The following is a 26,002-nucleotide window of genomic DNA, read 5'->3' as shown; positions in this document are numbered from 1 at the left end:
ATCCTATACTGTTATTGTAGTGGATACCGTTGGAAAAAAGGTAATATCTAAAATAGCGCATAAATGGTAATGAGTACCCATCTTTTTCATTTGAAAACACACAACAAAAGCAATCCGTTTCCCAGTTTGCTGAAGTTTTGATCACAATATGAAGTCAACGGCCATTGCTTATTTATTTTGATACATTCTCACATTTAGAGGTAGTTTCCCTGTATATAAGTTGTAAAATGCGATTCGCATATAGATAGAAATAGCGTGTGCGTGGTTAGCAACATGTTACCATAGTAATTCCTGCCAGGAAGTGGAAATGATCAATGCATGTAAGCAATTGCAGTCCCACGAGTGTTATCGCAAATACAAAGCCCCTAGAAAAAAATATATATGGTCAGTTTTTTGTTTGGTTATAAAATTTATACATTCGGGAGATCTCTGCGTTATAAAACTGTAATATTTATTTAAATATTTATTTAAACGAGTTTCGCGTTAATACTACAATAAACAATATAAATTGTATTGAAGCAAATCCTACTGGATCATTCACAAGTTTATAAAAGATGTGTTTTTTAAATGCGTGAACAGTCTACACTGTGTAAAGCTGCAGAAGTACTCCCCCAAAAGTTCGCCTTCAAGTTTGATGAACCTCTTCGTAATACATCTAAAATATTTTTATAACATGTATATGCATAATTTGGTGTGAGTCTTGTCCATCAATGTAACACGTGACGTGAATTATGTACATCAATGTTACACGTACATTTATACATCACGTGACGTGAATTATGTCCAATCGTTACACGTACATTTATACATCACGTGACGTGAAGTATGTCCAATCGTTACACGTACATTTATACATCACGTGATGAAAGTTTTGTCCGATGTTACAGGTACATTAATATATCACGTGATATGAGTTTTGTTCATCAAGGTACGTGTACATAGTGTGAAATTTGCAAACACGATAACGTTTTTCACAAATACATAAGTGGTGATGTTCTGTCGTGAAGTTCGTCGTCTCTGAGAACGGATAGTTGGTTGTCAGTTGCTTCGCGTATTTCCTCCAGTGTGGCACCTCGTGAGTTGATTGAAAATGGCCATGTCTGCAAAAAAGCAAATGGAAGAATTGATTAGTAACGGCGTTCTGTTAAAATTGTGGGTCGCTGTGTAGGTCTTTGCCGTGTGTGGGCGTCCTATCCTCGTAAAAACAAATATCAGTAGCTTTCAGCTTACCACAATGCGATAATGAATATTTATTATGTTAACAAATATATTATGCATGTTCAAAACGTTTTGACGAAACTTGATACACCAATATATCGTAAGAGTTAACATTATGTAACGACATGATATTTTGATTTGACAAATTCTTATCGATTTTTATAACATAACATAACATATATAATGATAGGTATTCTTGATAAGCACATGTAAATGAGACTGCAAGATCTGATTTCTTTTCGACAATATAATATACCATCTGTAATTCACGCCCTCTAGTGGTGAGGTAGTTATACGACACCAGAGTTACATGTGTAAGCAAAGTTGTACAAAGAGACAACTGTGTTTGGATCTGGAGTCGTTCATCTAAAATATGGTTAATCTCAAAAACATTATATTATCTGGACTGCATAAATATAAACAATATCAAGGCTGTGAACGGTCTTTCTTACGCTCAATTACGTCATATAAGCACTGTAGTACTGATATTCACAACATATTTATTCCTTATATGGAAGTTGCGCAAATCATGCTTGCTAATTATGTATTTTTTTTCTATTCAACCGATACATTAGCACATGGCTCTTCTGCATGGGAATCACCCTACACTAGCACAGACTGTACCTCACTGAAACTATCTCTCAACACCCACGGCACGAACGGCCCTGAAAACTTTCTAAAATGCAGATTTGTTTTTGCACCGCTATGAATCTTCTGTTTTTGTTTGTTTAAGTACTATGCCCCTACGCCATGCAAACGTATTTTTTCACTTTCATTAGAGTCAGTGGTGTTTGTCAATACATGCTAATTGTGATGGAATTTTCTTATTTACTTATTCTAACTATTGTATGTTATTTTAATTAAATCATGCTATATTATTGAACAAAAACAAATAAACAATTTAAAATTGTGATCAATTCAATCCTCCATACGGACTTTGGCACTCTCGTGCATCGATAGACGAACACCGACACCAACTACATTTCTTATAGCCGTATGTGAGAGCAGTGGTGGCGGCACAGAGAGGTGGTAGAGGGGCGGTCGCCCCCTCGAAAAAAATGTTGAGGGGGCGTCGCCCCTCCAAAATCAAACTGAAACCATTTATGTCAGCAACATTTCCCCTCAAAATGGAGGAAATAGCGTTTTAGAGAGTCTGGATTTCAACAGTTTTTTTAAGGGGCAGCATGCCTCTTAACCCCCTAGTAAAGTTTCGCGCGAGGTTGGTGAGCAGATCTCGCCCCTCCATGTAAAATTTCGTGCCACCGCCTCTGAAGAATTATTAATTGTGACATATGGGTACAGTTTTATTTCGCCGATGGGAAGTTCAATATTCTTAGTAAACATATTCTTTCAATTTATTCACCGAATCCCATGTTACAATATCGAATCTGCATGTTATAGTTATCCTAAGAATTGCAGGTCTTACCAGGTTTAATGGCTGGATATCATGTGGGTCGTCGTCGTGTGCCAGTAATTGTGCTAAATGAGATATGTAGCTAGCAGCTAGTCTCAAAGTGTCTAATTTAGATAATTTTGTATCAGCTGGTACCCACGGTAACGTAGTTTTGAGTCTGGAGAACGCCTTACTTAGTACCCTCATTCGACACCGTTCCCTGGCATTTGCGGCGTTTCTCTGTGTTTGTTGGCCTTTCTGCTTGGACGCGTTTGCTGTTCGGCCTCTCTTTTTCCTCGCCGTCATCACATCCCGTATGTCGGTACATTCTTTTCTCGCTTCTCCATTTTTCTTATTGCTGTCCTGTTTCGTCATGGTTGCCCTACAACAAACAATCAAACCGTATGATTAAGTTGTGTTGTTCTACTATTACCTCACCACCAGTCAGAGGGAATCCTATTAGCCCACCATACGCTTATGTACAATCACGGTGCGAAACAATAGATTAAATATTTAGTGTTCAATGAGTTAATTATAATAATATATTTAATACTTTACAAATAAAATAGAACAACAATGCAGACAATACAATATTATTATAATGAAATTCTGACATCACAGACATTGCATCTAACTCATTGTGATACTTTCTCTCAAACGTATCTAATTTAGCAGCTTAGCGTCTATACCCGGAGACTGCACGGAGACATGAAAATGATGCGTCTCGTCGCTATACACAGCAGCGAGTGTCGTACCTACAGAACCCTGGCTTTAACGTACACAACCTGGTGCGCATAGTGTGTACAGCGTATAGCCCAATGCAGTGTATGGATGCCATAATGATAAAATCACAGCAGAGTTATTCAAGCATAAAGTTCACAGAGTGTATCTATTGGCGTATCTATATATTGTTTTTGTATTCGAATGCTTGCTCAGATTATTCAGTTTCGACAATACCGTCACTATCTAAACTGGCAACACTGGTACGCAGTAGATAATAACGGGTAGTCGTTGTCCCAAGTAATTATCATATATTCAACACACTAGTAGCTAGACGTTTCTAGCTATGGCGGATACAGGGTATATCGTAAATGGCTACGCTTGTCGCTGTCAATCACATGGCCATAACACCGCTGTCCCTGTCAGTTACATTTTAAACTATTTTATTAATAGAGATACGATCTGCTCTGTAGCATTTGATTTCCTCTGCCGACCACCCACCTAAATCTCGGCGATCGGGGAGTCTCTGTGTGGCCTATAAAGTTGGCCCGGTCTGGTTCGGGACCGTAACCGCAGCACTGTGGGTACGTACCGTGACAAGCATTGACGATTAACCATCACAAAACAATTATGGATGGATGTAAATATATCCCAAAAACGGATGAAATTATTGATGTACCTATATTTTATTGTTGTGCTCGAATGCTCGCTCAGGTTATTCAGTTTATTTGTCCATATATCAACCCGTTCTTTCATTCGTTCATTATATTTTCATACCGTTTTAGCTGTTTGAGTTGAACCTTATGAACCACTATTATTATAAATGAAAATATTCTCATTGCATATTAATTTTGTTAATCAATTATTGTTATCTATTGTATATGTCACTTCTAAAGCTGGCAAGTTAGTAGATACTTGTGTTTATTTCATTGTATAACCATCACATTTAATTGCGTTGTTACCGTGTAGGTACCCCGAATGTAATGAATATACCATGTAGCGATACAGCGTGTAAGGAAATTGTGATACGACACATATTACTCTGTGTCTGTGAGTGTATAATATGGATTGATAATTATCAGTATATGTAGTAGCCCAGTTCGTTACGCACGTAGTTGTCGTTTGAAGTGTACAGAACATAGTAACCTCCAAGAATTCAAAACATACCAATATTGGATATTTATGAAATACTAAATACTGTCTAAGTAAGAGATAAATTGTCTGTGTCATATTAATGGTACATTTATAGATTTAATATGTAACATATGGGCTTATAAAAATACTTCAGTGAGGTGTTCTGAAACCAGAAAACTTTGTAACGAGAGGTCGTATTGCATATATGTAAAAGCAGTGTATGTAATAACCAGTGGAAATTGTGTCAGGGCGAATAAAATAATGCAAACGTAAAATAGATTTAAAAAATTAAAATGGAGGATTTGATAATTAGTGTAAAGGACAATTAACTGTAATGAGTACATTTTCAAACTAAGAATAAGTGACACAATCTAATGATAGCAAAAGAAGACAATTCCGGTCAAGAATATCTATTGATGATATAATATGTGTTAAGCTAAACGTAATACAAATACAATTGATCATGATGATGAGCACTACTACATAATGAACTGATCTTGTTATAGAGAAGCTACGAAGGCACTCCTCGGTAAAATTTATTATGACAATCCAACTTTTCCCTTCACTTAATAGTGATGACAAATTTGCATACATTATGAACAAAGAATGGACATTACCTTGGTCAAGTTGAATTATGTAACAAAAGAAGGTTTTGTCGTTTATATTACATTATGAATATCTACTATTATTTTTTGTATAGCCTATAATATATATATTTATTCAATATTCATATTTATTCACTTTATGTTTTTTTCTTTTGCATTATTTTGTTTAAAGCTAGAATAGCAATTGACTACGTTCAATTTATTTATTACATCTCACTATCGCTGCGACGGATGAATTCTACACATGCATAGATACAACCGTTAACACTTTTTTTCAAAATATGTCTATATACTCCAAGAAATATTCAGACATAGAATTAACCATCGATAAAAACACATAAATATCATGTCGGTGATCAATATCAAACATCAGAATACGTTTAAATACGTCAACGAATATAGAAATAGCCATCGCAAAAAAACATTTAAATACGTCAACAAAGTTTCCAACATAGAATTGGACATCAGAATACGTCAGCAAATATTCAGACATAGAAATAGCCATCGAAAAAAGTATAAATACGACAACGAGGTTTCCAACATAAAAATGGACATCAGTATACATCTAAATATGCCAACGGATATTCAGACATAGAAATGTCCATTGAAAAAACGTTGAAATACGTCAACAAAGTTTCAAACATAGAATTGGACATCTGAATACAACTAAATAACGTCATCGAATATTCAGACATAGAAATAGCCATCGAAAAAAAACGTTTAAATACGTCAACGAGGTTTCAAACATAGAATTGGTCATCAGCCTGAGAGTATGTCTAAGTACGTCATCGAGGATTCAAACATCAGATTACGTATCATTACGTGAAACTGCATTGATTTTAAGAGTACTGAACTGTAGTCTCAATTTAAATCATTTTATTAAAATAGTAAAATACAAAAAAATTCAGTTAAACACACGTTTTTATATTCATTGGGCATTTATGATAAAAACAAAGATTAGTACATCAACGTAGTCGAAGAGTTGTTAAGTTTTAACTTGACTATGAGGTACTGCTGACGTAGAGTCCAATATTTCAGTAATTGAGCGGCAAAATGACAAATAGGATCTTTTTTTTTCAAATTTTAAAGCCCGGTGAACAGCATTATCAACATGCGTGTTAGCATTAATAGTATACCGTACAATGACATAAAAGTATACATCAACAAGCCAGAAAGATCCCAAATTGACAAGTCGGCTCAAATGTTCATGTATTCATTTTATTATGCCATGAATTCTTATAAGATGATTGCAATGGTGTTTTGTTAGTTGCAATAGATGGCGCGTCCATGGCTATGACGGTAATGATCCTACACATTTGTTTCAATATTAACCGCGATGGAATAATTTTGTCACGATTCATTTTACAATTCCAGCGCATAATCTGTGATTCACGTGTTTAGACCAATTCACACTCAGTCTGGATACTAGAACTTTCAAGGGCAATTTCAGATAGAAGCCCTTTCTCCTAATAATGTATAGCGACGATGAACTACCCGAAAACTCGTGTGATCCATGACGACAAATAAATAGACATTAAATAAACAAATAGTGATTTTTTTTAATTAAATTACATTAATAAATAAACATGAAATGATCCTTGTTTGTTTCTCTTACTGTGTTACTAAAACATACACCAAGCTATGAACCCAGACATAGTGACGTCGTATTATGATATAGAACACAAAATGTTCCTTGCTCAGTGGACATAAAATACCCATGGTACAGTGATTCGTCGTTACAATAAGACACCCAAACTTCAATCTACACATAGCGCATAGCAGTTACCGTGGCACACTAGTTTGCCGTTACATCTACGTTTGCTTAAACATTTTCAGTGAGTTACTGTGCAGTTACTCCTCGGAAGCAGTTACCGCGAGGATTTAGCTTTACCTCCATACACATATACATAGTAGACACTTCGGCGTAATAGTTTCACTTGCGTTTTGACAAATAACGGTTTATAATCATGTGTTCGGAGAGCATTACCATGGTTACATGAGACTCCTGATAACCAGATAGCTATATCTATATATTTTCGACTACTACACGAGTGCAGATTCTGCTGATTTCATTATTAAAGCGCGGTGGTCGTCGCGTAGCGCGTGTTCGAATTTCATGTAAATAAACAATGTATTTTACACGCGTTGTATACGTCGCTATGAGTCCCATATCGAACAGGACGCGGCACGACGACTGCCGCGCTTTAATGTGTGTTATTACTCACAATCTGATATATTTTATATTCAAATCATTAATCAAAACTTGCCATTGGTTTCCATTTACAGTGTGCTACGAAGTTGTACTCTAAAACTTAGGAGTATAGTTAGGCAGTGAAATCAACATCAAACCATTCTTGGAGACGAAGAAACGCGATTTATGAGAGACCAGCTAATAGCGTTTCTTTCTTTTCGTAAGTACCCGCGAAATTGGCATTCGTATCAATGTCGATTTTATAATACTTTGATTAACGTTTCATGAGCAGTTTCTTCACAGGCAGTCACGTCAAAACTAATAGTGCACCACGTGTCAGTAATATAAATATGCATTTACTGTCTCTACGGTTAAAATACTTGTATCTGACCCCAGACAAACCAATGCCCTGAAAAGTGATCATCACAACAATGTTTTTACAAGACACAACTTTTCCTCTTCGATGGCTTGATGATGCGATATTCATACTCTTATTTACAGATATGTTATTTCAACGCTACTCTAAGTCAGCCAGTTTGTTGACACGACTAGAACCGAGTCTAGTGGTATGTTAATAGGCCAGTCTTATACAGGCAATCAGAAAACTCTTAACGGTCAAAGAAAAACAAATAAAAATCTTCATTTACGTTGTTTTAGAATAGCACCTTGGCAACAAGCACGTCCACGCAACCACGCACACATCTCAAAATGTTTTAACGAGTTTTCCCAAACACAAGTGTGAAACGCCAGTCATCTAGTAGAAGTAGACACGTGTTAACCTGCTTGCTATATGTTTGGATTAGCAAAGGTTAAAAGCATGGTGCCTTTCACTTACTAATGTTCGATATTATGTGTCATATTGCCCTTGGCAAATGCATTCTTAATGTCCGTGGTGGTCTTGCTTCACTCTTACGGTAATAGTTGTCACTAAGCATTTGGATACGAACAATATTGGTGTTGATCATTTGCCTGGAAATCTTATATTTAGTCAAAAATGAGATATAAACGAGATAGTTAAACTCACATGATCAATATGTTTTGAGTGTTTTTCAGCGGCCAGTTTTAACTTTGAGCGCCGTGAAAAAACAAAACAATATATATGAACTGTTACGCGTTCCACTAGTATGTGACAGTCACATGTTGCAGTGTGGGATGGAAAACCACGTTTCCCACGTTTCTCCGAGTTTTCGTTACACCCCAGTGTAAAAGTACTATAGTATCGTTACATCAAGCACGACGATACACGATACATCAGAACACGGCGGGGAACTAACAAATCTTACTGAAATACAAGTAGTGATACGTCGAGAACACGATCTAACCTGGATTAGTTGACTGAGATCCTCGAATAACGTGACAACATCCAGGTCTAGAATTCTAAAAAAGAATGTCTGCTAACACAGACAAAATGCAGTTTGACGTTTATCCGCGGAACATTTGGTACAACGGCCCGGGGTACCGTCAGTTGTCCCGGTCGTTTTTGCTGCTTGTCGGACAGAGGTGCATAGTTATCGAGACATCGAGGAAGAAACAAACTTTTTAATTTTAATTTTAACAAAGATGACAATCTTTTCATGGAAAAGACAGTGAGTTTAACCCTCCCACACTAGATAGTGTCTACTCGCTGTATTTACACCATATTGTATTGTTAGGTAACGAGCAGAGAAAGATGATTCTTACCTTATCCGATGCTGGCGTAGATATAACGTGTACTATTCGGCACTTAGATCCAGTGTAATGTTCAACTTTACTGTGCCTCCGTTTGGAAGGTAATTGTATGAAACGTTGCATGAAATTATAGCTATGAAAAATAAACACGTGTTGATATCCGGCACCCGTATAACCAATCAAACTTGAGAAGATAAAGTAAAGTTTATACAAAGAAGGCCCCTCAAGACAGGAGCAATTAATAGTATCCTCACGTGTGTCAATTACCCGGTATGCACTGCGGCTCGGATTCCAACTGTGTATCAGACCAGATCAAAAAGGCATGCTAAACAACAAACTGAAACCTTGTAAAAATGTCTACTGGTAAACCCCCTAACCCCCTAATTTTAGAAAAACACCCCCACACTGACCCGCGGAAGAAATTACTGAAAACAATTGTTATTATATAATACAAACTTGAATATGTTTCACAAGGAATTAAAAACAACGTACCGCATCAATATCATTCTAAAATTGAGTGAAGGAAAACACGACTTGCACATTTGTTCTATTTTCTACCCTCTCAGAGTTTCTAATGTGTATAGTTGACGACGTAATCAATCTCTGACTTCACCGGATGTCAATCATCCAGTATCGTTGGCGACGCCAGAAATCCTGAACAGTGATTATTCTAACAGTTCAGTGTTTAGGTGAATGTCATAACACGTGAGTGACGAGTCCCCATAGAGGAGTTTCAAGTTCTCGTTGCTATGTTACCGTACGCGGGACAGTATTAGTTTTGTTGTAGGGGACTGTTTTTCTTCTTCCGTGCAATTAGTTTTGATTCGCTATTTTCGCCAAACAATAAAACTCGCTAGATTCTTATCACATGAAAACGTCAAAGGAAAATCAAAAGATTGTTTTATCGAATCGAATTTGACATCATGTAACAATGAACATTTCTATTTTACCAGTTCGAGTTTGGCTGTTTACAGGAGTCGATGTGGTAATGTTCCCACACAGCGACATCACGTGACATGTTCAAAACTAACCACAGTTATACTGCTACCATGTGTAATAATATATATTGAAATAATATGCTACCTTGGGAAAGTAAGACAAAAAAATAAATGATTTTGTTACAGTTACTTGAAGTTGTATTGTCGGCAAAACTTACTTGAAAACCGTTTATTCTTTGAGCAACCTAGCCAGAAATCAAATCTTACAGCGGGGGAGTCGTCATCTGCGCATGCGGCAGATGGCCATAGCGTGTCATTGTTTACAAACAAGCGTCTACCCATGAGCCTTCGCATTTTTTGCGTGCGTTGTTATCGTCACTTGGGACTCAAATCCTGTACGTGCGCAAATGACATCCTCTCCGCTTTAAAGTTAGAGCGTTTGCGCGCAGCATGGACCGAAACACAACGCGTGGCATCGCTTATCGTTATTGCCTTCACTAACAATATATCCCGGCATACATTGCTATTTGGACTGTGCTTCGGGAGCGCACTAAACACATACATAACAAAACAATCTACGCAATTAGACTGGCTCAGTCGCCGTTGGTAATTTTATTATTTTATATGATAATTCCTCGAAGAACAAGTTTGTAAAATCTCCCGCGTTGACGTGAAATTTGCATCTGACCAAGATAAAAAAAAAAGAATTATAAAGTTGCTACGGTTGAGCCAGTCCAGTATGTTTGCTCGGATGCCATGGTAACATAACTAACTATAATTCAAAAAGCGTGAGTGTGAACTAATGGCTATTTGGAATAACTGTTATGATGTCTGTTTCAGATTTGCTGGAAAATCCGAGTCCTTCACATCGAATAACCATGTTTGTAATAGATCGTCGAACAAAGATTCAGTGCTAAAAACTCAATCATACTATAAACCAAATCGACGGAATTGCTTGGCATTTTCGGCAATTGACAAGGCGGTTATCCTGCGAATACCGCAGCTGGTGCACATGTCAAAGACTTGAAACAAAATGTTGCCCACAATGCAACTTAGAGACATGTTGATGTTTAACAGTGACTCACGTCAAGCCAAAGATTCGCTTGACGTTCCGACACACATTCGTACACCGCATATGAGGGATGGTGTGCAACTTTCATATACTGTAACTGTTATTTATATTATCCCTGCAAATAATTTCAGCTTTTCAACATAAATGTGTTTGGTGATGTTGTTATTGTTGTTGATGATGTCTTCATGGAGCTGTATAGCTTGCATACAAATACACTTACCTAAGAATTATTGTAAATAACGAACGTCGACAGAAAGATACCGTACCTCAGTGAATAGTGAAAACTATTGTAGATGTATACATGGTGGTAAAACCGGCGTATTTGACCAATTGAAGTTCGGACTGCACCTTGAAAGAACTGTAGAATGTGAACAGATGTTTACAACCTTGAGTTGTTTGGGGCTCAAATGTCATGGGGTGGCTGGAATAGTGTAGCAATTGTTTATTTTTCCCCCGTGTTTTGTCTTTACATTGTTATTTCTTTTGAATATGCCATTACTTTTCATGCAACACCAACAGCAATTTTTTCTCTTGTTTTCACAAATGTTCCAGCCACCCAACATGATCAAAAGTCGACCTTAAGCTCATATGTATTTCGTACAATATATATTATCATTCGTCTTTACACAGTCCCTCCACACCGAGGGACTGTGGTCTTTACAAGGAGTTTCATTGAATAGCCGTGTAGTTTTTTAATAACGATTCGTACTAGCGTACCCATAGTCACTGTGCGCTTCCGGTATTTGATAGATCGCCCGGGATGAATTCAACATAATCACGTGACAACCCGTCTATGGCGACCTCTACGGAAATGCAGCGTTTTGTATTTACAGCCAGGCTTTAATTAAACGAGTGGTGACTGAAAGGCGGAAGACATTAGTGAAATGGTCAACTGGGAACTCTTCTTTGCTCGTCACTCATATAGGGTTAGTATACTGAGTAAATAACGCCAAACTGTGCTGAACGTGATCGAAAGTCAAAAAAGCAGCCAGCATCTCAAAACGCGTCTGAGATGACTCAGAGTATACTAGTATTCTCCACTCATATATTTGCAATAGTAGTAGGAAGATATGAAAAATTAAATGACACTACAAAGGGAAAGTAACAGTGAAAATATTGTGGAAATATACTGTAGAACACGTTGAAATAGTTGCATGCAATGTTAGCAGATTTGACTCTTGGCATGAATTAACAGAATCTTAATTTAGCTAAAGTGTCGACTATCTCCCTGTGAGAATATACTTTCTGTTACATTTTGCATTTTGAATTAGCGAAATTACAGATTAGCTAAATTAGCTAAAATAACATGCAAGCTAAAAAGACATGTTTTACAGTACATGTGTATTCAGCCATTTACGCTCGGTTTTCGCTATGTACTATATAACCACATGTAAATAAGCGCGGAGTAACGGAAAGTAAGTGAAAGTGAGTATCAACTTAAGGTTATGCCGCTGCCCAATGTACGGGTGTAGATATGTCTGAATATTATTTTGTTCATGTTTTTAGTCTACCCCTCATCGTCACATCCCCATTAGCTGCCGACGTGCCCGTATACAATAATAATGTATATGCCTCCTTTGAAGCTCCCATGGCTCGCAGCGCTTTTAGACCTTGTCTCCAAAGTTGTGTTTTAACGCTCAAGTTACGTCAGATTGGCAACGTCCCGGGCATGAAGCCAATCACTGTGCTACTATTCAGTTCCCTGTCGACACATCGGGCCTGACACGCGACTAGACCCAATGTTTGTGTGGTCGTTAATTTCATGTGTTCTTTGCACGCAATGTGTACCATGGCGATACAGCCGTCTGTTGCATTGCATTGTGGGTGTTCCACAAAAGTTTATAACGTGAATGCAATATATAAGTAGCTGTAACATTATGATGTAGAGAAAAAAGAATAAAACGTTCTTGGTGGGCAATTGCTGAAATGTGAGATTTCAAAAACATTCAAAAATATCTTGTGGACAGTTCATTTTTTACACATTTTGTATCAGTATCACAACCATCAAAGAAACATCATCTGAATCGTGCATGACTCGTTTACACATTGTATTAGCATTTACTGATTCTATTTGATATATCTTATATCGGCATTCGTTGCTTGTAGTCGATATATTTTATATCGCCACTCAATGTTTCTAGTTGATATATACTGTATTGGATTCCACTGCTTCTAATAACAATATTGTATTTCTGTAACAGTTGGTTCTAGTTGATATTATATCGCCATTCATTGTTCATAGCAAAATAGACTTTTATATCGACATCAACTGTTTTAGTTGAGTTTACTGGTTCTAATAACAATATTGTATTTCTGTAACAGTTGGTTCTAGTTAATAATATATCGCCATTCATTGTTCATAGCAAAACAGACTTTTATATCGACATCAACTGTTTTAGTTGAGTTTACTGGTTCTAATAACACTATTGTATTTCTGTACAATATACATATATTGCCGGAACATCTTGTATCGCATGTACTGTTAGTCCACATCCCCTGCTTCTACTAGATATCAATTCAACTGATGGTTGGGGGGGGGGGGGGATTACGCCTGCATCTAGTTATATGTATTTCATAAACAACAGGACTGGATGCTTTTCAACGCGTTGCATCATGGGGCATTTAACTTCTAATTCATCGTGGGGTATACCTGTATCTCATTTTATCGCCTGTTTAACTCGAAAATTAGTGAAACATATTAGGGGTATACATCGTCAGTATATTGGCAAATAAAGAACATGTAAACAGAGAAAATAATATCAAATGTATCGCATACTTGAAAGACCGCTGGGATAGATAGAATTAGGGCTCGCCCTGATCTACCGGATTTACAATTAAGTGTTGACATCCTGAGTACAACCAGAAAGGCTGGAGACTAAGTAATTCTCCGCAATTGTTTACATAAATGAAATGGTACCCTGGCTTTGGTTACAAGTATTAATAACAGCGAAGACGATACAAGGAAAGCCTAGTGGATTAGCGTTCAATTGGTGCATGTACTGAACACATAGTACTTCTCTTGACGTGTTGGATGTTACCAACGACTGCCGCTCGTTTCGGGGATCGAGGACGAGTCGTGTAAGCCATTTGGTTTGTTTATGAAACTCAAACACAATGTAAATATACGGTGGCAATGAGTTACGATAATGTTGTGGTGACATATTAAATCCAGTGTTTCCGTTTGAAACGTAGACGCAGATTAATTATCGTATTCCGGTGTTGCAGTGTGTTATTGGTGTTTCCCAACGATGTAAACTTTTGGACTGCTGTAGTGACAGATAAAACTTGATTATAGTTCATCGATTATATCGATTATATTGTATAGATGGGTCTACAATGTACTATGTTTCAGTCATGACATTTTATTCTAGTACATGTATTCACATTTGATCGTCTAAAACTTTTATCTCAATCATACTATATTCTGAACAGATCGAACATAATTGTATTGTATGGTGTATATTCCCAGGGACGGAGCTGCGTCACAGAACGTTCCGTGTTGCTCGGACGCTCACTGCTGTTTCTACGGACTCTGGGCAAAAGCTGCTGTGGAACGTCGGTCGCAAACAGCTGAAGTAAAATAAACAGCACAAACTCAACATTGAGATAATCCTGAACAACCGAATTTACACAAGTTGCACATATAGGGGTACTCTTGTTAAACTGTTCAGGAGAGTTTCGACAACTAGCGCAGAGTACGTTCGCTCCCAGGAATACTTTATTGGCATACAGTATCTAATAATCATAAGCATAACCCCGCATTCGCTGTGCTGGAATGCACCACCTCCCCTCCGGTCTATTAGTCAGTGATGTACACCTACATCCACGTGTTTCTTTACATTAGTTTTGTTATTCTACTTGTACCTTAGTGTGACATGCTGTCACTATTGTAACGCAGTAACTTATTTTAGACAGCGCCATCTATGGTCATTTCCCGACATCGTTTACAGTGACGTCATTAAATTGAAGTCAAGTAAAAACACACCTCATAACAAATAACAGTAAGAACATATTTTGTAAACTTATTTTGAAAAAAAGCCCCACGCGTAAATATACATTCCACGAGGCATCTAGTGAAATGTACGACACTTCTCGACATATCGTCTGCAAGCATTCGGCGAAATCAAACATTTGTGAATGTGAGAGGGTTCCCAATATATTTCATATGAAGAGGATGTCGGAAGAAGAGAAATGATTGTTTCGTTAGCGTGACGTAATGTATTAATTCGAAAAACTATTGTTTGTTCTTGCTTATGATTGGCCCTGGCAAAGTCCGGGATCGTGACGTAGCTCCGCCTTTGAGAATGTCAGCGGTGTAGGCATCTGAATGAGGTCGCTCTTAAAACTTGTTTCACGATGGTAATCGATCGAAATTTGTAATTACAGTCAGTTACAGTTATTATTAATTTCCACATCGGATCCGAGCGTTCATAACTCAGTAAATGCCAAGGATGGTCCCGCAGGTCCAAGAAGCGGGCCCAAACGGGTTCATTTTTTGACTCGTACGAGCGCGTTTAGACGAGGTTTTCGAAACGTGTGCTATTCGGCACGTGACAAGTTCATTCATCGTGAAATTAGAAAAGAATAGCCATCGTTTTATGACCAACACTTTACGTGTTTTGTTGCTACACATAAATAGGCCATAGACAGTCTCTAATATCTGCGTAATCCCACCACAAGTAACCTGGAATCCTGTCATTTACTGAGCAGAGAGTCCTTCGTAGATTTTTCCAAAGCCTTACCATAATAGATAGCATCCAGTCTACATCTACATCTAAACTATGCTACTAGTAGATGTAAAATGAACTCACAGGGCGCTCACCATAGTTTGAAATCTGCATTTTAAACCGTAATGACGTAATTGCGACGGATGTTTTATGTCTTTGGCATACTCCTCACCTAAACCTGGAAGATGCAATACTGACGAAATATATATTGTATATTTATAATACTACACGTTGATGATAAATATATATCGTATATTTCTAATACTACACGTTGATGATAAATATATATTGTATAATTCTAATACTACACGTTGATAATAAATATACATTGTACATTTCTAATACTACACGTTGATGATAAATATATATTGTATATTTCTAATACTACACGTTGATGATAAATATATATTGTATATTTCTAATACTACACGTTGATGATAAATATATATTGTATATTTTAATACTACACGTTGATGATGAATATATATTGTATATTTCTAATACTACACGTTGATGATATATATATATTGTATATTTTAATACTACACGTTGATAATAAATATATATATTGTATATTTCTAATACTACATGTTGATGATAAATATATATTGTATATTTCTAATACTACATGTTGATGATAAATATATATTGTATATTTCTAATACTACACGTTGATAATAAATATATATATTGTATATTTCTAATACTACACGTTGATGATAAATATATATTGTATATTTCTAATACTACACGTTGATATATTGAAATATATATTGTATATTTCTAATACTACATGTTGATGATAAATATATATTGTATATTTCTAATACTACACGTTGATGATGAATATATATTGTATATTTCTAATACTACACGTTGATAATAAATATATATTGTATATTTCTAATACTACACGTTGATGATAAATATATATTGTATATTTCTAATACTACACGTTGATGATAAATATATATTGTATATTTCTAATACTACACGTTGATGATAAATATATATTGTATATTTCTAATACTACACGTTGATAATAAATATATATTGTATATTATTAATACTACACGTTGATAATAAATATATATTGTATATTTCCAATAATACACGTTGATGATAAATATATATTGTATATTCCTAATACTACACGTTGATAATAAATATATATTGTATATTTCTAATACTACACGTTGATAATAAATATATATTGTATATTATTAATACTACACGTTGATAATAAATATATATTGTATATTTCTAATACTACACGTTGATAATAAATATATATTGTATATTTCTAATACTACACGTTGATAATAAATATATATTGTATATTTCTAATACTACACGTTGATGATAAATATATATTGTATATTTCTAATACTACACGTTGATGATAAATATATATTGTATATTATTAATACTACACGTTGATAATAAATATATATTGTATATTTCTAATACTACACGTTGATGATAAATATATTTTGTATATTTCTAATACTACACGTTGATGATAAATATATATTGTATATTATTAATACTACACGTTGATAATAAATATATATTGTATATTTCTAATACTACACGTTGATGATAAATATATATTGTATATTTCCAATACTACACGTTGATAATAAATATATACTGTATATTTCTAATACTACACGTTGATGATAAATATATATTGTATATTTCTAATACTACACGTTGATAATAAATATATATTGTATATTTCCAATACTACACGTTGATAATAAATATATATTGTATATTTCTAATACTACACGTTGATAATAAATATATATTGTATATTATTAATACTACACGTTGATGATAAATATATATTGTATATTTCTAATACTACACGTTGATAATAAATATATATTGTATATTTCTAATACTACACGTTGATAATAAATATATATTGTATATTTTAATACTACACGTTGATAATAAATATATATATTGTATATTTCTAATACTACACGTTGATAATAAATATATATTGTATATTTCTAATACTACACGTTGATGATAAATATATATTGTATATTTCTAATACTACACGTTGATAATAAATATATATTGTATATGTCTAATACTACACGTTGATAATAAATATATATTGTATATTTCTAATACAACACGTTGATGATAAATATATATTGTATATTTTAATACTACACGTTGATAATAAATATATATTGTATATTTCTAATACTACACGTTGATAATAAATATATATTGTATATTTCTAATACTACACGTTGATAATAAATATATATTGTATATTTTAATACTACACGTTGATAATAAATATATATTGTATAGTTCTAATACTACACGTTGATAATACATATATATTGTATATTTCTAATACTACACGTTGATAATAAATATATATTGTATATTTCTAATACTACACGTTGATAATAAATATATATTGTATATTTCTAATACTACACGTTGATAATAAATATATATTGTATATTTCTAATACTACACGTTGATAATAAATATATATTGTATATTTCTAATACTACACGTTGATGATAAATATATATTGTATATTTCTAATACTACACGTTGATGATAAATATATATATTGTATATTTCTAATACTACACGTTGATGATAAATATATATTGTATATTTCTAATACTACATGTTGATAATAAAATTGTATTGCGTATCATAAACTAAAATGCAGCATACATAGCGGTATATTGTACGATGAAAACACGCTTATACGCATGCGTAGTTAGTATTACTAGTATCGTCGTACATACTAACTGTACATGCGAATGAACGAATACTCAGTGGAGTACAATGACTTCTATTCTAATTCATGCAGAACCATATTCAAATGAAGTCGTCAACCTACAGCCTATCAAACGAAGATATTAAAAATTGCAAGCTTTCTTCTCAAGTTCCATAGCGTATCTTTCAAAAATTCGTTCGGGGTTTGAGGTTACTATATAATTTACAGAAAAGAAGCTGACAAGGTCAGACGATCCAACCGTATTATATGATAGTGGCAGTACGGTAGTTCGCTATAATTAAAACATACTTAGAAACCCTCGAAATCTATAGCAAGTGGAGTTGAGTAACTGTAATGTTCAAATTTTTCATGTTGAGATAAAAATATTTGGTCACCGAACTATTGTTTCCGCAAAACAACTTCGAAGGCATAAGTGTTTTGAGTACTTAGTAGTTTATCATTTGTTTCTATGGCAGAATCATTCCATCATATCTCAAATTGTTCTTCGCTGACCTATGTTAATAATTACATGTAGTTCTATGATGGCCACATGTCGCTATCACAAAAATGTAGAGAATTTTGAATAATAGTATAAGCTATTCATGTGATAATGTGTTCAGTTTAGTAAATATTTTGCATATGTTTACTCCATGAAAACTTTAAATATAAATGACGTGCATGTATGTGAATTATCACACAACAATTTTGGTATGATTTACTGTGATAAATTTGTATATGTTTTTATTATAGCAAACTTTTAATAAAGCAACTTATGAGTTTAAAAACAAATATTTTATTTACAGATTAATTACAGATTTTCTTAAATATACAAATATAAACTGAATTCCCCCCTCTTGTCGACCATATCATGGAATATAATGTTTCGACATGTCCGCGTTTCTGTACACCCGCCTCTCGTTTGACGACTGTGTACACTAGTACTACATGTAGAGGGTCATGTGACCATGGTCATCGACATTTAGAATTCCCGGACTCAACGAACTCCTCACCTATGTAGACATAATTACAGTTCATGTAACTGTAAGGACCAGTAATATTTGACGTCACCGTCTTCCAGTTATGTATTATAAAAACATGTCCGTAGAAGAGACCGTGACTACTGAGATTAGAATTCCCGTTTTCAAAATAGCTGCAACAGATTCCGATTTTCGTGTGTTATGCCAAGTTTCTATTACACACTACGTAGCGGAAAATTACACTGACACTCGCAGAACGGAATGATTTTTGCTCACAAGATTTCTCGTCATATAGTAATATACTAGGACATCAACGTGTTTCATCTTTCGTGTGACTTTCTAAAAATGCAAACATTTTACAGAGTGGGTCATATTGATTAACGAACGCTGACATAAATATATACTCATTTTGAAAGTGTTCCTGCGTCACGTGTACGAGTGACGTCATTTCAGTTTCTTTCGGAGTGTATACGAATTGCATTGTCGTCATCGTTGCCATGGTTATTCACCCAGCAGCGCAATATTGGTCGTCTCCTGAGTTTATCTCGTCGCCCTGAACACCGTCTTCCTTCGACAAAAATGCTGCAAATGGCGAAGGCCAGGTTTTCTGTAAAAAAGAAAAGTTTGTATGAGAACTAACTTAACATGGCATGAAACGTCACTATAGAGGGCGGTTTTCGCTAAATAAGATTCACATCTTAACGACTCTTCTCTTCAACTTAAATATAGACATACTAGTAGTACTCACCATTGTATGCGATGACGTTACGGCTGTTTCCACAATTTCACCGTCCAGTACTTGATTCAAATAATCTATATATCTCAATGCCAGCTTTAGTGTGTCTAACTTCGATAATTTTGTGTCAGATGGTACCCATGGTAACGTTGTCTTGAGCTTCTGAAACGCTTTACCGAGAATCTTCATCCGGGTTCTTTCTCTTGCATTTGCGGCATCCCTAGATTTATTTATCCCCGCTCCCTGTGCCCTGCTTCTTCTCCGGCGTTGTGTAGTGCTCCCTGTCATACTGGATAGGTTTCTTCAAATACTCTGAAAACAAAATGAACACAAAGATGAATCCCTATTCATATTGCGTTTTGGTATTCACATACATGGAGCGCAGTTCACTTTATTTTGTCGCGATACCGAAACAAAGTGAACAAACTACAACTAAATCTATACTCCTCCGATGAACAGTTGCAATCCGCACTCTACAATTACGCGATATACCGAACACAATCACTTCGCAAAAACTGTGATTAAATATATGTGTGTTATTTAAGCGGTAACTTGGTGTTCTATAATACCGTGATTCCTAGTATCGAACCTGATCATGAAAACTATAAGAGTAGAATACTTACCTCTAAGTTCCGGTTTTAAATACGATGCGTCTGGGATGCTACTGCGTATGGTGTATGTACTGTTGTGATCAGTGTTCTTTATATACCCAAGTACGTATTGTGACGTCATGTACACAGTATGCTACCCAATGATATGCACCAGTTGGTTTTATAAACAAACACATGTGCGTTGTTATTTCCGACATTTAGTAATTATTTCCACATAGCGTGTGGTGGAAGATAAGACCACGCCATGACGCCGACTCTAAAGCTATGACGTAATACGACAATTTGACAGTATTTGACTTGACTTGACTTTGCTTCAAAACTAAACTGGAATGAACGTAAATGAACTAGAAGTTTACAAGGAAAACTAAAATTGCAAGTATTGTTGTCACACTAACATAGTATTGCTTCCGTATTATAGCCGGTACAATGTGTGAACATGTGTTATGATTTTTCAGTAACGTTATACCTTTTTATTGGTTTTTTATATTCGTCGTAAAATATACGTTTGTTTTTGTCAAGAACCATAGTGAAGTGTCTCGTATGTCCTTCTTGCTAGGGAAGGTTATTCTATAGACATGATACACACTATTATGTGGCAGAATAGTGTATTCTTGGTCTAGTGAATGCATACGACATTCTTAATTTTAGAATCCAGAACTAGCTTAGGATTGTAGAACAAATAAATCTTTCTTCAAAACAAATATTATCAATAATTTTAAAGTAGTTTGGAATGTGAATAATGTGTATATATCGAATGTAATATCAGTAATAGCGAAGTTATGTCACAGCGTTTGACTTTCAATGTCACAATCTGGCTGCCCAATGAGTACTCGTCTTAGCCTCGGCCAAACACATTATTATATAGTCATAAGCTAAGATACATCTTAGCCAATTGAAAACCATATCATCAATATTGACGATTATATTCAACACATTGTGCCAATGAATATGATACAATTATCTCCCTCGTCTGAGGTCGATATCAAGAACCGTCAGACAATAACCACTTGGGACAATAATTCTTGATATTGGCCGAAATTTAGGTCAATAACTGTTTTATTATTTCGAGAACAACGAGGTAGTAGGCGTGGTAACACTGTGAGTAAAAACGCAAACTTTCTGAGTTAAAATCAAAATTAGAATTCCATGGTGTGATATCCGATGTAGTGGACCGTCTAAAACCTCTTAAATGTTTTCCCGGGAGTCTGTCTGCTCAACGCAACCTTCTACTGTTCATTTATTTGCACTAGTATTTAATTTCAGTATTTCGATATTGTGAGAATAGTCACTGGGTTTTAAGTTCACTATTTCGCCAATGAAACAACAAGTTCTATTGTTATTGTACATGTCCACGTCAATTTAATTTTAGCGGATTTTACATATCAACGAAAATAGCGAAATTTAAACCCAGTGAATAATTAATGCATTTACAGTATATTTATTAATTATGTCAATGTAAATATTTATTTCCATGGTAACATATACCTTAAATAGTTATTAATCACAATATAAATATAGAATAATATAGGACTCGACAAATTGGCCTGATATATGTGATGTATCACTAATATGAAATAATATTAATACGACTTTCCGGGTATAGTATTTACAAATAGAAATCAACCGATCCATTACCTTATGTTTGAGGAGAGAGACAAAGAACTAACGCAAACTCGGGCTTCTCGTCGTCAATATCGATCAGCTCCATTATTATATTGAATATATCTGATATGTCAAAGATTTTGTTCAGCATAGATTCTCGGGGAGTCAGTACAAAGGTTTTTGTGGTAACAACGATTTACATACTAGGATAATCAATTTATATGCACCATTCACCTGAATATTTAAATAGATCTCAGACACAATGACCCTAGATATTATGTTGGGAACGAGAAAGTAACGAGAAAGTGCCGAGAATTGATTTTGTCCTTCAAACAGCATTTTATCTATATTTTAAAATCGTCTTTTGAGTATGTTCCATTATTCACAATTCTACAAAATTTTAACAATCTATAGCCAAGACTGTTTAGATAATAAAAAGCAATAAAAAAAAATTTCACTCCCAAGTGCCCACAAACCTGCATCTCTACCTTAAGTTATCACGTTCACTCCTATACTGGTCTTCGTAACCACAGTATTTTAAGCAGCCGCGACCATGAGAGAATGGAACGCTAGTATTTGTGGAATAAATACAGCTTGGTTCTCTCGATCGCAACGAGATCTCGCTTACATTTGCGTCTAAAGGCTGCCCGTCACGAAGTATGATCTAGTTGCATTACGAAAGTAGGTAAAATTGTGCGTGCAAAACTGTTGTGAAAATCAGGTGAGGAATCCTTGTCGCAAATGGTGAGCAAAATTCACCCGTTGAAGCAGGCAAGGATTCACACTTTGACCTGAAAAGAATTGGCAGAAAAATCAGCTACTACATAATATTTGAGTGTGTTATTGATGCTAACATTTGTATATGAAATATACGTTTGACGATGATACCATTAGCAATAGATCACGTGAGGGTCTTGGTATAGTGGTAACACACCCATACTGCGTACGGTACAATGTTATAGTTGTATTTGTGTTTAACATATTCAGGAAGAGATTAGGATCAAAGCGGATATATAAGCGGTTATGTAAGCAATGATCATACCAGCTGACTAATATGCACCGCGCACGACAAATTCACGCTATGTTGCCGCATTAAATACGAGACTGACGGAGGGAGGCAACGTTATCGATGAAACAGGCCGATGGTACGTCACGCGCAGTCGCCTAGCAGGGACCTTGTGAATTCACGCATGTATTAGTAATCGGTTACGAGTTGCAGATATGACCACTGAAGCCGCAAACATCAAAGAGTTCTCTCTTGCAGTGACGTAGCGGGTAACGCATGTCCCTGCTATGATGTTAATTGTTATTTAATTGACATCAGCATGGCGTGTGAAATGCTAGTGGAATACCCTACAACATCATATGGTAAAACAGATGAAATATTGAAAGCTTACTATATTGCAGTGTGATGAGACAAATAAGGAAGGTAGTTTAGTATTAGTGTGTAGTTATCCAATGTAAGTAGACTAATTCTGATATTCTGATACAGAGTCAATAAGTTATTTACGCTATTTAAAGAAACATGATTGCGCGATGCTTCGCGTCAAGTTATATTTTGAATGATTTAAAAAAAAACCGCTTCATTTAATATTGCAACATTGTTATGAAATGCTAATATTTAATAGGTCATATTTTTAACTCGGTTTGTTTGGCATAAATCGATAACATCAGAAATTAAATCCATAAATTACGTTGCTAAGGCGAGATATGCTATAATAATAATTTTGGTGGAATTGTGTGGCATATACATGTTCATTTCAATGTGACAAAGTTAAATGTATGCTAATATGCACATACAATAAACTGATACGCTCTGTAAAGTTGGTCGAGTATCTTATATTCCAAATTGTCTAACATGATTGTAATATGATGGGGGTTGATTGTTTATGTATTCATATTGTCCATCTTTTGTGGATATGTCACAGATATGTGATATGATAAGATAATTTATGTAGCTTTCTGGAGATATTATGGACTAATGTGTTAACATATATTTGATGGTATGCCGGTTCATTATTATGCTCATATTGCGGGAATTATTTAATAGAAAGACGAAACGATCGTTAACATTTGGATTTTCTAGCGAAATAGGAAAACAAAACGATCGCCACCATTCGTACACTCCAATAAAATAAGAAGACGAAAAGATCGCCAACATTCGGACATTAAAATCAAATAGGAGGACGAAACGATGTCCAACGCGCTGAAAATCAATGAATATTCAACGTTTAAGTACTTATATATCAAGCAATTCAAACACACCTACATCTACTACTAAACATCAAATAGTTTACGTAATAGTTGCAAAACAGCAGCAACTCGTTAGGAATTATCTCAGAGAGCGACTGAAACATGGATATTCTTAGGGTGGACATCCGGGCATTTTCACAGCTTGGCAACCATCACGATGAAAACACTCAGAAAAATGTACTTCGAGATAGTAGTTGAGACTCCCCTGAACAGTGTTAAAAGATTACCCTTATATGAACAATATATACAAATCTTGTTGCTCAGGGTTACTTCAAAGTTTCATTTGAGCTGTTTCCTTGACTTTAGCTATTTTCACCGGCTCTTCGACGAGCGTTCCACAACAGCTCGCACAGAGCCCATAAAAATACATGATACAGTGGTGCGCGTCTTAGCAACATGACGTAGTTCCACCCCTAGATGATATATGGTTTTACAGTAGGACACGGCGCGGCGACCACCGCCCTTTATAACTATAACATATGCAATCATAAAAAGACATCACATATAGACATTCTCCAGTCTTAATAGCGCCACCCAAAATTTTAAAGGATGGGTAGGTGAGCGATAAACAAATACATACCATTTAAAAAAAACACTTCGATTTCTATTTCTATAGTCATACAAACATGCTCAATCCTCGGTTTAATTATTTTCTATGGTAAATTTATATGAAAATACTGTTATGGTGATCAAGGGTAATGAAAAGATTGTTGATAAATCGTTCCCAGAATGCAAACGATTGAAATGAAATTGTAAGTCATATACATTTTGTATATATACAGTATTCGATATGGAACTCATAGCGACGTACACAACGCGTGTAAAATACATTGTTTGTTTACATGAAATTCGAACACGCGCTGCGCGACGACCACTTCCCTTTAATAAAATAAAAACGATGCATATATTACCAATCAATTCATTGTCATTGCGATTAATCTGAGTTGAAGTCACTAGTGAATGGTGGCAGTATTAGGACCACTAACCCCAAATTTGGCGTGATGACACAATGTGAACTTTCAAATGCAACATGACATCGTCTTTATTATTCCAGATTTCAGAGTTTTAAAGTTGTGTATAATGTATTAAATTGCTGCAGTTATCATATTTCTAGCAGTTTATTAATTTTTTTAACACGCAATAATTTTGTGTTCACTACTAACTAATTAAACATCTATCATTGGTTTTATTCGTGTTTTTTTTACTTTATCGAAGTTGTAACAGTATATATTGTGGTGGTTGTCAATATACGAATTTTATATTGTCATGATAATTTCCTCATTTCTCACTGTGTTGCTTATACCCTCATTCAGTTGGGTAATTTCGTGCACATATCCTGTTTTTCTATTTATGTATATTTCCAATGAAAACTTTTATCGTTATATTT

General features: G+C 35.0%; 2 protein-coding genes across 2 annotated transcripts; both read right to left on the bottom strand.

Annotated features, from left to right (window-relative positions):
• Positions 1–328: 328 nt before the first annotated feature.
• LOC102803442 (transcription factor 21-like) lies at positions 329–9,102 on the bottom strand. The gene is made up of 3 exons (XM_006825580.3): positions 8,942–9,102; positions 2,645–2,993; positions 329–1,100 (listed from the first exon to the last, which is right to left on the bottom strand). Exons 2-3 carry the CDS (start codon positions 2,984–2,986, stop codon positions 972–974), a joined length of 471 nt encoding a protein of 156 aa, XP_006825643.2. The 5' UTR covers positions 2,987–2,993; positions 8,942–9,102; the 3' UTR covers positions 329–971.
• A 10,107-nt stretch (positions 9,103–19,209) lies between these two features.
• tcf21 (transcription factor 21) lies at positions 19,210–20,814 on the bottom strand. Its single transcript, NM_001164979.1, is given in 3 exon segments — positions 19,210–20,020; positions 20,162–20,461; positions 20,773–20,814. Coding segments are annotated over 2 exon segments (378 nt in total). The 5' UTR covers positions 20,438–20,461; positions 20,773–20,814; the 3' UTR covers positions 19,210–19,918.
• Between the last annotated feature and the right edge of the window lie 5,188 nt (positions 20,815–26,002).

The sequence above is a fragment of the Saccoglossus kowalevskii genome, chromosome 18 (genome assembly GCF_978046115.1).
Source record: "Saccoglossus kowalevskii chromosome 18, keSacKowa6.1, whole genome shotgun sequence".
In the NCBI taxonomy this organism is placed as follows: domain Eukaryota; kingdom Metazoa; phylum Hemichordata; class Enteropneusta; family Harrimaniidae; genus Saccoglossus; species Saccoglossus kowalevskii.
The sequence above is the reverse complement of the archived record's forward strand: the minus strand, read 5'-3'. Positions and strand labels throughout refer to the sequence as shown.

Bases quoted from the DNA above. Each gene is read 5' to 3' on its own strand.
- LOC102803442 (XM_006825580.3), bottom strand. From the start codon at position 2,986: ATGACGAAACAGGACAGCAATAAGAAAAATGGAGAAGCGAGAAAAGAA. The intron at 1,101-2,644 runs GTAAGACCTGCA...GCTTTTTTGCAG, and splicing joins ATATCCAGCCATTAAACCTG to ACATGGCCATTTTCAATCAA.